Source organism: Gymnodraco acuticeps, unplaced genomic scaffold (assembly GCF_902827175.1).
Source record: "Gymnodraco acuticeps unplaced genomic scaffold, fGymAcu1.1, whole genome shotgun sequence".
NCBI classification, from domain to species: Eukaryota; Metazoa; Chordata; class Actinopteri; order Perciformes; family Bathydraconidae; genus Gymnodraco; species Gymnodraco acuticeps.
This window is the reverse complement of record NW_022990274.1, coordinates 4,002,981-4,015,419: the sequence shown is the minus strand read 5'-3', so window position 1 is coordinate 4,015,419 and position 12,439 is coordinate 4,002,981. Positions and strand designations below refer to the sequence as shown.

At 42.1% G+C, this 12,439-nt stretch overlaps 1 protein-coding gene across 1 annotated transcript in view; it reads right to left on the bottom strand.

The window, feature by feature from the left end:
• Positions 1–12,439, bottom strand: part of col5a2a (collagen, type V, alpha 2a) — a 47,303-nt gene that overhangs the window by 9,598 nt on the left and 25,266 nt on the right. The window contains exons 7-41 of the mRNA XM_034221473.1: positions 12,233–12,325; positions 11,850–11,921; positions 11,218–11,262; positions 11,057–11,110; positions 10,861–10,914; positions 10,339–10,392; positions 10,149–10,202; positions 9,984–10,037; positions 9,773–9,817; positions 9,370–9,423; positions 9,222–9,266; positions 8,985–9,038; positions 8,061–8,159; positions 7,753–7,797; positions 7,572–7,670; positions 7,416–7,469; positions 7,167–7,274; positions 6,538–6,591; positions 6,326–6,424; positions 6,163–6,216; positions 5,969–6,067; positions 5,815–5,868; positions 5,104–5,157; positions 4,962–5,015; positions 4,766–4,819; positions 4,580–4,624; positions 4,395–4,493; positions 3,957–4,064; positions 3,677–3,730; positions 3,475–3,528; positions 1,262–1,315; positions 1,117–1,170; positions 869–976; positions 646–699; positions 439–492 (exon numbers count right to left, since the gene is read on the bottom strand). Coding sequence (XP_034077364.1) covers positions 439–492; positions 646–699; positions 869–976; positions 1,117–1,170; positions 1,262–1,315; positions 3,475–3,528; positions 3,677–3,730; positions 3,957–4,064; positions 4,395–4,493; positions 4,580–4,624; positions 4,766–4,819; positions 4,962–5,015; positions 5,104–5,157; positions 5,815–5,868; positions 5,969–6,067; positions 6,163–6,216; positions 6,326–6,424; positions 6,538–6,591; positions 7,167–7,274; positions 7,416–7,469; positions 7,572–7,670; positions 7,753–7,797; positions 8,061–8,159; positions 8,985–9,038; positions 9,222–9,266; positions 9,370–9,423; positions 9,773–9,817; positions 9,984–10,037; positions 10,149–10,202; positions 10,339–10,392; positions 10,861–10,914; positions 11,057–11,110; positions 11,218–11,262; positions 11,850–11,921; positions 12,233–12,325 — 2,289 coding nt within the window. The remainder of the gene's footprint in view (positions 1–438; positions 493–645; positions 700–868; positions 977–1,116; positions 1,171–1,261; positions 1,316–3,474; positions 3,529–3,676; positions 3,731–3,956; positions 4,065–4,394; positions 4,494–4,579; positions 4,625–4,765; positions 4,820–4,961; positions 5,016–5,103; positions 5,158–5,814; positions 5,869–5,968; positions 6,068–6,162; positions 6,217–6,325; positions 6,425–6,537; positions 6,592–7,166; positions 7,275–7,415; positions 7,470–7,571; positions 7,671–7,752; positions 7,798–8,060; positions 8,160–8,984; positions 9,039–9,221; positions 9,267–9,369; positions 9,424–9,772; positions 9,818–9,983; positions 10,038–10,148; positions 10,203–10,338; positions 10,393–10,860; positions 10,915–11,056; positions 11,111–11,217; positions 11,263–11,849; positions 11,922–12,232; positions 12,326–12,439) is intronic.

Here is a 12,439-nt window from a genome sequence, read left to right as displayed (position 1 = left end):
TTGCGGAGATATTCCCACGAGAGTGCGGAAAACTTAAATGTATTTATTTATTTCAAATGTGAAATGTTACCAATATACTCACGGACCACTAGGGGGCGCTCACGGACCACCAGTGGTCCGTGGACCACACTTTGAGAAGCACTGAGATAGGGGCATGCCTAGACAGCTTGTTCAAATAACATGATGTGTGTGTACAGCCGCTCAGCTGCTGGGTTAGTGTGTGTGACATCTGAAAAAATGAATCAAAATGTTTGGCTGCAGCCCTGGCTTTAAGACATGCGGTTTTTTGTATTAGGTATTAACTACCACATCCAGCAGAGTTGTTTAGGGCTAATCACTGACAAACCAAAACTGAAAAGAATCCCCCTTGTAGTATACTTAAAAAAACTGAAATTATAATTCTTCCTGTTGACCTTAGAAACTCAGGGCAGAACTTACCGTGGGGCCTGGGGGGCCGACTCGTCCTGCAGATCCGGGGAAACCAGTGGGGCCCTGGAAGCAGGAAAGACACACACTGCTCAGATACTGCTTTACAGGCCTTATTACAGAGGGTGAGAGCAACACCCTGCCTGTGCTCAGGAATCCTCTGCTCTCCATGTCATTTCACCTTCTCATACGATTTGTGTAATTATGAAATTATCTTACAGGTGCGCCCTGAGTTCCTCTGCCTCCTTTCAGTCCAGCAACGCCAGTTGGCCCCTACAAAAGAACAACGCTGATTAAAAGAGCTATTTATCAGTGTGTTTGCAAAAAGTGAAAGCTGACCTCTGGGAGCACAGTATTAAATAGCAGCCTGTATACAAATATCACAGACTTTTAAAACACATTTCTCAGGAGAATCTTTATCTTATAGTGTCTTTTAACTCACAGGAGGACCGTGAGCACCGGATAAGCCTTGGGGTCCTGGTGATCCAGCATCTCCCTTCTGGCCTGGCTCTCCAGGCTCTCCCTTCACTCCAGGTTGGCCGTCAGGACCCTGTAAACCGTAACGTAATATTACAAAAAATACATAAAAACTAGTTGAATCCGTCCTCACTTTTACACCTCCTGGAGAATCAAAGAGGTCTATTAATAAGATTCAGGGTATAACATATGTGACAGAGAATGAGCACTTACAGGAGTTCCAGCAAATCCAACAGCACCGATGGGGCCGGGGTCTCCTCTTGATCCCTGTTGTAGGACAGAGGTTACTTTAATAAAGTGCTCTAATAATGCACACACATTCTGTATCACCGTCATAAACAGGTCGGGGTCCACTCACTGGCACTCCTCTGGAACCTGCAGGTCCGTGTGGTCCTTTGGGTCCGGGCTCTCCCTGTAAAGATATTAAAGGTTTACTGACAACAGGTTATACAACCCCTCATCGAGCCTGTGCTGCTACATAAATCCTGAAGATGCAAAGCAACCCAAAGCCTGTACTTAAGCCAAGAAAATAAAAACAGAGGGCATCCTGGGAACTGACGCTCTCCTAAAACACAACTTGTCATCACCTTGAATCATTGTGATGAGAATAGCAGCCTCTTAACCTGTTGAGCCGTGAGCCTGTTTTTCAGGCCTCAGGCTTGTAAATTACATTCCCAGAACAAATGACTATCTTCATTTCTAAACGGGGTAAATTAATCATCTTTTTTCTCAAAGCAATGAAAAACCTGTGAGTTGCATGTAGAAAAGTCAGAATCAATATAGATATTTTTTATTTTAAAGTAGATTCAGATTGAACATAGTAAAAAAAGGAAATTATAGTGTCTGTCCAAAAAAAAAACAATACTTATAGTGAAAACTAACCTTGAATGATGGGTTAGTAGACTAACAGCTTTAGGAATCCAAACTATAACATATAATAAGTACCCTGTATCAAGATTGATGCAAAACAAGTGAAGTTTGACCTTTTTAGAGAGGTTTAGCAAAAAAAAACCTCTCATGCATTTTTCATATCTCTGGCCCCCCTCGGTCGATTTTGATGATTGACACCTCTTTTTAATCGTTAGAGCCAATATAATCTAGGGGAAGTTCCTAAAATCCATCTAAACATTACCCATTGGTGAATGAGTGATGCGTAGCCAGAATGCCCAAAACCGGAAGCTGTCATACACTCTAATAGCTATCATAGCAGCTATATATGAAAACTCCGTTATTGACCTAAAAATGGAATGATGGTTTATCAGTAATCATTTCAAAGTGACACAGACACATTGGATTAACCTATGGATTAACCTTCAGTAGCGTTTTTATCGTTTTAATGCCATTGAACAAAACTTTTGATCAGAACAACAGCAAAGGTAAGACAATGTCCCGTGTTTGCTCCGTAAAGCTACGTTGTGTGATGTCTGGGTTTGCTTCCCATGTCGCGAGCTTTGATCGCTCAGTGATGATACTTATATTTCTGGAATCTGTGGAATCTCAGCTTTCTAATCGATATCTTGTTTGTGCAGATCCGATAAGTAATAAGGGTATTTTACCGTGAGTTCTGTGCTAAGTGCGTTAGCATTTTTTCGCTCAGGGCTCATTTAGACGCTTCTTGTGAGACTTGTGTTTTGTTTTGGTAAATATTCGTATCGTCAGTTAGCTGAGTTTCTTCCCGTTAAGTGGGTATGACACATTAATAGGTTCTTAAATGTTAAGAAGCCCTGAGACACAGTTTCGTGAAAAAAAAACAGCAGCCCCCAGACGGGGGCCTCCAGGTTTAACAGGAGGAATACTTCACTCCCAAAATGACTGTTTGTGAATAAAAACCTCCATGTTCCTTATTGTGATGTACATTTTGCAAAACTCTATCAAACACGTTGTGTGTTACACACTCTCACACAACTTGTGCAGTGATATCTACATTTCGTTTAAACAGTCATATGCTCACTTCTTCAACATGTACATTGACATGCGGCCGTCTTTTAACTGTGGGTTGTGGGTTCGATCCCAACCCGAGGAGTCAACATGTCGATGTATCCTTGGGCAAAATACTTAACCCTGAGTTGCTCCCGATGGCCAACAGTGTGTGAATGTTAGGTCCTAGAGCAAGGTGCCCTGCTCTATGTGACTGGGTGAATTACTTATAGTATGTCAGCGCTTTGAGTGGTCACAAAGACTGGATAAAGCGCTATATAAGAACAGTCCATTTATCATTTACATTTTGCCTAAAACCCAACTGTTTAAAATGCTTTTGCATTAATAATCACGCACTTGTAGAGGGCACGTTTCTCCCAACCCTAACTCTAACTTCAGCTAACCCTAATCATGTGTTTGGGAAGAAGTGAGCACAGGACTACTTAACGTTTACAGATTTTCACGAGTGTTTTGATGTCGGCTGTTTTTAAACGTGGTCCCCATTTGCTTCAATTTATCAAGACTTTTGTATCTTATTCTTTGTCATCATGTACTGTAGGCATGCCAGAAAGAAGTCTAGAGAACATGGGTTGAGTAACTAATATATAAATGATTATTTGATTATGTGTGCTGGGAAGAAAAGAAAGACTGTACCTTTTCACCGCTGGGTCCCGCAGGTCCTAGCGGGCCGACAGGACCTGGACCTCCCTGTGGACAGAGAGCAGATCAGGGGGTTACCTTTAACTTGGCAGTCAAGTCAGAGCGCACACTTCTTAGGACAAGCTGTGACGAGTCCTAATGTGGACCATCAGTATGGTTCCTTGTTATGGTTGTGAGTGAGAGATATGTGGCTTACTCTTGCACCGTCATTTCCAGCTGTTCCCTCTGATCCTTTCTCACCGAGGGCTCCCTACACACAAGACAGGAAAACAGGTGTAAGACTCCTTCTTTTGCTGCTGTTGGCAACAGATCTCATTTGCATTCATTAAAGCCAGACACGGAAAACACTGAAAAGTCAGATCTGTTGATTGTGACTTAATAACACATACAACTTAAACACATTTTGCAGTCGAGATAAAATGATGTGTACTTTATAACATAAATGATCATAATGACGGAGATATCGATGAACTTACTCTGTCCCCTTTGGGCCCGGGGGAGCCAGAGATGCCTCTCTCTCCTGGCATCCCCTGCAGACCTGGAGGTCCCGCGTCACCAAGGGCCCCGGCAGGACCAGGACCACCCTTCAGGGACAAACACACACAGAATTAAACAAGGATCCATTACATGGTTCAGCAAAAACACACTGCCCACTGACATTTACTTTTTTCCATTATAAACTTTTATATTGTTTATTCTTCATTTTCAGCAGAGGTTATTATGCTCTAGTATAATAGTACAACAGTCAACACAGTGAATACAAGTTTTCTGCCAAGATGTAGGATGAACAAACAGTGTATTTTCCCCTATAACTTTTACTCATTGCTTTTCATACAATCCAGACTTTTGATAAGCACAATTATCAAAGAACTATAATACTGTCAGTTCTTTCAGGGGATGCGTCTGCACTCTACCTTTGGACCATCAGGACCAGGTGCACCAGGGATGCCTTTAGGTCCCTGCAGGCCTGTAGACCCCATCTCTCCTCTCTCTCCGGGTATACCTCGCTCTCCCTGAGGAAGAAAAAGCATCATCCTCAGTCTCAGGGATCCTACTTCACCGACTGCCTGAATCATTTAGTATTGTGGAGTTCACCTACCCTTGGTCCAATTTGTCCGACAGCACCAAGCTCTCCAGGAATACCCTGAAAAAAGGAATAATGGTAAAGTTGAGTCAAACACTATCAAGCTCCTTAGAAACCATTCAATGTTGCACATAAAGAATAAAGAAATGAGCTTCAGTTCATTTCTCCCGAAGCAGCATTTATAGCTTGAGTCACACTCACCAGGTCACCTGGCTTTCCAGATTCTCCAGGTGGGCCTTGATTTCCAGGCAACCCCTACAAACACAACAAATAAAGAAATGACCAGAGTCCTCCAGCACAGACTGAGCTCTAACCATTGTTTATCATTTATACTGTTCCAAAGGCGTTAAACAACATTTTTGGAATGTTAATCTTCAAACCAAAATGTATGACTTACCTGGAACCCATTTACACCTGGAGGTCCCTGCTCTCCTCTTTCTCCCGCGACTCCCTTTGAAAGCACACAATGAATCATCAGTCATTTGTAATAGCAGTAAAGAAAACATTAAATTGATGAAAAATACAGAAATCCGACTTACAGCTGGGCCGGAGGGGCCAGCAGGGCCAACTTCTCCATCTTTCCCAGGAGGACCCTTTAGAGAAAGAGAGAATGAACAAACTGCCCATTGCACTTAACCTTTAAGACATAGACCAGGAACAAGTGGTATTCAAACTATTAGAGTCAAATGATACCTGCAATCTAATCTTTGTTCTTTGTTTATTCCTGTTTACTTTTTCTGTAAAGCGACCTTGGGTCCCCTGAAAGGTGCTATATAAATCGAAGTTATCATTATTATCATTATTATTATTATTATTATTATTATCCCTTTGCACCAAGATCTAAATGACCTTATTATATTCAGGGTTTTGCTCACAGCCCTAAGCGTTCTTAGAATGTTTGTGTTGTGTGAATGGCTCCCTACAACCGCAGCTACTGTCGATGTGAAACAGTGCTGTGTGTTGAGGTCCAGTAAGGAATAAATACTGATTACATATAATCCTTTAAACATGTATTTGTGGTTTAAGATCAGCAGTGGTAGTGGCATTTGTCACAGCTAACTGCCTCCATGATGTCAAATGAAGTACTGGTATCAGTATCCCTTTAAGGGTACTGGTATTGAAACTGGTATAGGAATTGTTTTAATGATACCCAGCCTCTCTACTGATTACAACTACTTATGACTTCCCATTCCATGCTGATAGCAAAACAAAGTGTACAACAGCATTTTTGATTGGTAAGCAGTACTCACTCTTTGACCTGACACTCCTGCAGACCCTAGTTCTCCGGTCTTTCCTGGGTCCCCCTTTAGGTGGAAAGAACATTATGTATTAGAAACAGAGCAGGAGATAGAGACTGACCGGCTGCATTGTAATGCAATGTTCTGAGTGACTATGCAGCCTTACATTGAAGCCCTTGGGGCCCGGTCCTCCCATGATTCCTGCGGGACCTCTGTTTCCGATGGACCCTGAGGGGCCTGGACGACCATCTTCACCTGGGGCTCCCTTAATGAAGGAAAAACACATTTAACTCAATTATGTAATATGGTTTATCAAAAGCCAATGTGAAATCGTGACTGTGTTTGAGTGCTGCAACCTACCAGTGGACCTGGCTTGCCCTCTGCTCCCTGGACTCCGGGGGTTCCAGTGAGACCCTTTCATGAAGAGAAAGTCAAACTATGAGCAACGGAAGTATGTTCGACAGACAAACAGTAAAACAATAAGTGCAGTAGATCAAATGTAATGCCAAGCTGTCAGTGTTACCCTTGCACCGGTCAGACCAGGCTCTCCTGGACGCCCTGGGTCTCCTACTGCAGCTTTTGGCCCTGGGGGGCCAGGTATTCCACGATCTCCTAGAGCACCCTTGAGGAAAACAAAAGATGATGAAGTCCTTGATTGAGTGTCAAACCAAACACCAGTAGCACCATCTTGCTTCATCAGTTTGAATCATTATAGTAAACGGTATAGGACAGTACCTTAGGTCCTGGCAGACCATCAGCACCCGGGAATCCTCTGTTACCAGGAGTTCCCTGAAAAACAATATTTCAGGTTTACTCCAAATACAGCGTTTGTGTAACAAAATGTTCCAAGTTCTGTTGTTAAAGTTGAACATTTAAGCAAAACCATTTAGTTAGGTTCAGGAAAATATGCTGGTTTGAGTTCAAACAATGAGCTCAAAGTCAACTTTGTCTTCTGGATTCACCGGGACATGAACACTGGTCTCCTGGGTGAAACAGTGTTTTTTTGACACATCAATGCCCCCGACTTCCTCCCTATGTGGAGTTTTCACACTTTATACTATATCACCCGACTTTTGGTCTCATCATAATAACTACAGCCTACAGGTTGTAAACAAATCAGCACCAGTGAAAAAAGCATAGAACACCACTGCTCGTCCAACTTCTTCTCTGCATTTACTTTGTGTAAGGTCATTGTCAAGTTGACCTGACTTTCAATCGGTGGCAAGAAACCACAGACCTAATTATAATTAATTTTAAAATGAATTAATTGTCCTCCTAGTTCAAATGATTGCTTTTCTTTCTCCCATTTACTGAGATCTGCCTGTTTCGAAGTGCAGCTCTGATGGAGGAGTGTGCTGACTCACTCTCTCTCCGACGGGACCTAAGGGGCCCAGAGAGCCGGAGTCTCCACGTTGTCCTCGCTTTCCCTCCTCACCCAGAGGTCCGAGCGGTCCCTGGGAGCCTGAAGGACCCTAAAGAGTTGACACACAAAACACAAAATGGTAAATGATGAAAAAACACTATTACAGTTTGCTTGTATTGAGTCATCAATGCATATTGGACTGACTCAATAAAGCAGCATGTAAAGATATTATTAGATGTAGATTGCTTACTGGTTCTCCTTTGGGTCCAAACTCTCCTTTAAATCCTCCTATGCCAACGTCTCCCTGTAACACAAATGTGAGTTTTCTGCAGCGATCGTCACAGTTTTGTTCAGAATGTGCAGCAATACATAAGGCTAGGATCTTCCAAACTTAAAGGCAGTTTACCAGTTGTCCCTTGATACCAGGCTGCCCGGTGCTCCCCTGAGGTCCTGGGGGGCCATGGGGTCCAGCATGGCCTCCTGCACCTTGTGGACCCAGATTACCCTGTAAACAGGAAGCTGTGTATGAGTACATTCATCTCATAAATAGTGAATAAGCCGTTAAAAATAAAGAGCTCTGTACGTACCACTGGTCCTTTGCTACCGGTGCCTCCATCTGTACCCAGGGGTCCCTGTGAACACAACATGTCTCACATTAGATCATCCAAGCAGCAGCATGTTGACATGTTAACATTTGTTATAAATATTCAACTATGACAATGTTTCCATCAGATTTAAATCAACCTAATATCTGGGGACCATTATGTGTCATGACTGTAATTGGATTTTTTTAATTGTTTTTAAATAAATTCTGTTTAATTGAATTTGTAAAAAAAAAAACAGCTTCATTAATAACTTTATTATGAGGAAATGTGTAATTAAGGTAAGACATTACCCTGAGGCCGGCTGGTCCAGCTCTGCCCAGATGACCGGTCTCTCCTCTCTGTCCTTGTGGGCCCTCTGGCCCCCGGACCCCTGTGGGGCCAGCTTGTCCCTGTGGAACAGCAAAGTGCAGTTAATATGCAGAAATGTGACACTGGTAGAATAGCATTTTAATTACAAGCAGATGATGGGAATGAATAATATCAAACGAAAGCGTAAAGTGAAAAAGACCAATTTAGGGCGGAGCTGGCAAAATCCATAGGGACTTGGGCTGGGAACTGGAAGGTCACCGGTTCAAGTCCCGGAAAGACCAAGTGCTACCGAGGTGTCCCTGAGCAAGGCACCGTTCTCTACGCTTTCCCCTGGGTGCTGCACATAATGGCAGCCCACTGCTCCTATCACTATGTTCAAATGCAGAGATCCCTATGGGATAAATAAAGTTGCATCTGATTTTAGGGGAATGACTGATTTTTTCATTTCCTTTTATAGTTCCATACTGAACATTTGGAAGTTTGAGGAAATACACATAAAACAATCAAAAAAATATATTTGTAATGCTACAGAAAATATCAATAAGAAGTGTAAAGACTGGATTATTATAAAACAGCCAATATGTTATTAATGAAACCATATGCTCTCAAACATTTGGAACTTGGAAAACAGCACAATTCATGTAAAAATGACGTATTACACTAAGTAATCACTTTGTGGAATAGCACTAAGAAAGAAATAATACAAATGTGTAAAAAAACGTACATTGTGTTTTGGATTTTATTATGTATTTATCAATCTTTGTGTGTTTTTGAGTCGTACTGCTACTGTAATCCCGAGGCTGGTAGGAGAGGACTCCGTTTTTGAAAATGAAAGTAATAAACTAAACCTTTAATTAGAATTGAAAGTCACTAAACAGCTAATTGACATGTGTTTCTGTTCTTACCTTCATTCCTGGAGATCCTGGATATCCAGATGACCCACTGAGACCCAGCGGACCCTGTCAAATAACAACAATGACTTCAGAAAAAAAGGTTGCAATTGTAGAAACGGAAGAAATAGAATATGCAGAGTTTAAGCAGGTAATGAGGTGGTCCCATCCCTCACTACTCAAGTATCTGAGCTAACTATATAAGATGGTCTCTGAGGTGTACAGTACATCCATGATGATGAAATGTCTTACCATTGGACCAGGCTTTCCCAGGTTACCAAGTGATCCACGTTTACCCTAAAACACAACATGGTATCAATATAATATGACAGTTAAACACTTTGTATTGTAGCGCTGATGGTGACAGATGATTCTGATGCAGAAGTGATTTCATCCTTACAGCGACACCGCCGGGTCCGGAGCGTCCTCTCTCACCAGGCATGCCGGCAGGACCCTGTCACACACAGGGAATTACAGCTCATATGAATAATAATCATCAAGAAGCTTTATTTGAATCACTTTGAAGGTTTCTCAGAACTTTCATAAACATGATGAACAAAGTGCTTTATTCAAGTCAGAGGTTCAAACATATAAGCGCAAATGCAGCATGTCTACACGATACATTCATGATTGGAAGGTACAGAGACATAAATACAATAACATTTTCAAACAACAATATAACCCTGTCAGCTGTCCTCTAGCTGAGCTTTAGGTTCAAGTTAGATGGTTCAAAGGGTAATTTACAGAATAGAGGATTTAGACGGGCCGCATTCAAGATAATATAACATAAGAATATGACCTACCATGGGTCCAGGTCCTCCAATTTGACCAGGAGGCCCTGTAGAACCCTGTAAAACCACAAAAGAAGAACTTGTTAAGTAACAAGAGAGCACACTTCAGGCAAGGTGTTTAGCAGGTATCCATGTAACTTTAGCAGCTACAGTAATCAGCTTTCCAACACATTGAACACACCAACAGACAGACTGGAAATAATGTCACTTTATTCATTTATACCTTGGATCCAAGAGTTCCAGTTTCTCCTTTCTGTCCGAGTATTCCAGCATGGCCCTGATGTCAAAAAGAGAAGACAATCAGTAACCACATGCATGAAATATCATTCCTTAGCCAGTAGCATGACGAGCAGCATTGAAATGCATGTTTGAGAGAAGGTCCTCTCACCTTGTGACCCTTCAGACCGGGAGGCCCTGGAGTACCTGGGAATCCTCTGGATCCCTGAAACATGAGACATGCAACATGTTCATCAGTTATATCTATTACAGTGGTAATAAATATATGTGATTTGAATAAATACAGATGTAATGCGTGCAGTGAAGAAACGTTGGTATGCTGTGGAGGTCTAGGGGCTTACTGCTGATCCAGGGAATCCATTTTCTCCGCTGTTTCCTCCTTTTCCTGCTTCTCCCTGTGTGAGGAGGACGTGGCATCAACATGTTACAAACTGTTTGGCTGTGAAACATTTCGTGCTAACAATGAAATTGTTGCCTCAGATTTCTTCCCTTGAGGTTTGTGCTAGAACAAGGAGCCTGTAACGGCCCTGCTCTAGGGTTATTTAGGGTGTCACTGACATATACTTCTTATTTAGTCCACCTGACCGTGAAAGAAAAACAAAGAATTCTATGAAATGTATCAAAACGCATTTGTAACACATTTTACAGTTTATAAATGTTATTTGTATACTATGCGTCTCCTTGTATCTTCAGCATCTTCTGCTTGACATTAAGAAGTCATTGATGGATTCACAATGATCTTAACACATACTAACTGTAGATGAATTCACAGAATCTTAGTAACTGGAACAATACAGTGAAGGCTGGGTTATTGTACCATTGTGAAAGTGAAGATTTAGTAAATGAGACACCATGTGACTTACATCTTCACCTGCTTTCCCTGGAGGGCCCTCAGGTCCCCTCTGCCCAGACGTACCCTGTAAAGGTCACACATTGTGAACATACAGCGAAAACTCATCCCTCTGAAATCCATCCCAGTCAAATGAAAATGTGTTCAACTCAGCTAGTTAAGGCAAGTGGGCTACATACATCAATCGTTCAAAAAGAATGATGTCATACCATGTGCCCTGGTTCCCCAACTTCTCCAGGAGGTCCTTGGGGTCCAGATTGACCCTTAGAAGAGTGATAAGAGTGACACATTTAAAATATAATAATATGCCTTCAAGTACTGTCTGTGTTAACTGCACATAAAGACAAGTGTTGAGATGTTGTGGACTTACAGAGTTTCCGTTTTGCCCTGCGGGGCCCCTTGTTCCAGCCTCTCCCTAAAACACACATGATGCAAAATGAAATGATGGACAGAATCACACCTAACACACGTAAAAACATTATAACATGTGCCCTTTGGGAGTAGAGCAACAGCATAAGGACAAAGATACATGATTTGTTTAAAAAGTGTGAGAAACTCAAAATCCCAGTGGTTTTATTGCAGGAAGCCATTTCTGGAAGATCAACATCAGTGTGTGATTAAAAGGCGGGTACTCCAGTCTGAACAATAATCCTGTCATCAATATTTCACTGGCTCACAACAAACGTGTAATAAGGACCTGAGTTATATACAGACTGGGTCAGCTGTTTCATTCCACTTGGTGAACGTGTTCATGACACAGGGAGGAGTTAACTAAAGATGCATCAAGTTGTACTATTGGACATCGGGAAAGATCTAAGTAAACTTACTTCAAGTGAAATATTACATTTCAGATTATTATTATTTGGTAAAAGACTGAGAAATGTGGGAGAAACAATCTGAAGCTTGGCAGTTTAGAAAATCAAACCCTTTCCAGACAGTGGTTTGCTAATTGTTTAGCACTTAGTTACTAGATGAGTTCATATCTAGCTAACATCCTCTTACCCTTGAGCCGCTCAACATGGCCTGAGGTCCGTTCTTCCCATCAACGCCTCCGGCCATCTGAGATCCCAGGCCCTGCGGGGGGGGGGGGGGCGGCACACTCTGGTTTAACATAACTCAATTTAATCTGGATACAAATGATACACAACCAAACATATAACGTACAGGTAGAAGCTGATTGTGCATGAATGTGGTCACGTGTGTTGCTGCTCTTTGTCTACACCCTAAAAAGCCCAACAGAAGACTTGTATAGGATTCAGCTGGTTATGCTTTATATAAGGATGGCTATACAGCAACAGAGTGTGTGTTTCACCCCCTTGTCTTTTGTTAGCCTGTAAATACACGTGTGCATACGTGTGTTTGCGGCTTGTGAGAGTGTGACTCACTCCTGGGTGGGCTGGGGGTCCTGGGGGTCCGACCTCACCGGGCATACCTGGTATACCTGGCTCTCCATCATAACCCGAGGGGCCCCGCAGTCCCTATAGGGAAGAGAGAGAACAAATAGCACTGAGTCAATGAATGAAAAAAAACATTGAATAACTATTCAGTCGAACATGGATTTATTGGCTGTGAAAATATGTATTTGTACTTGT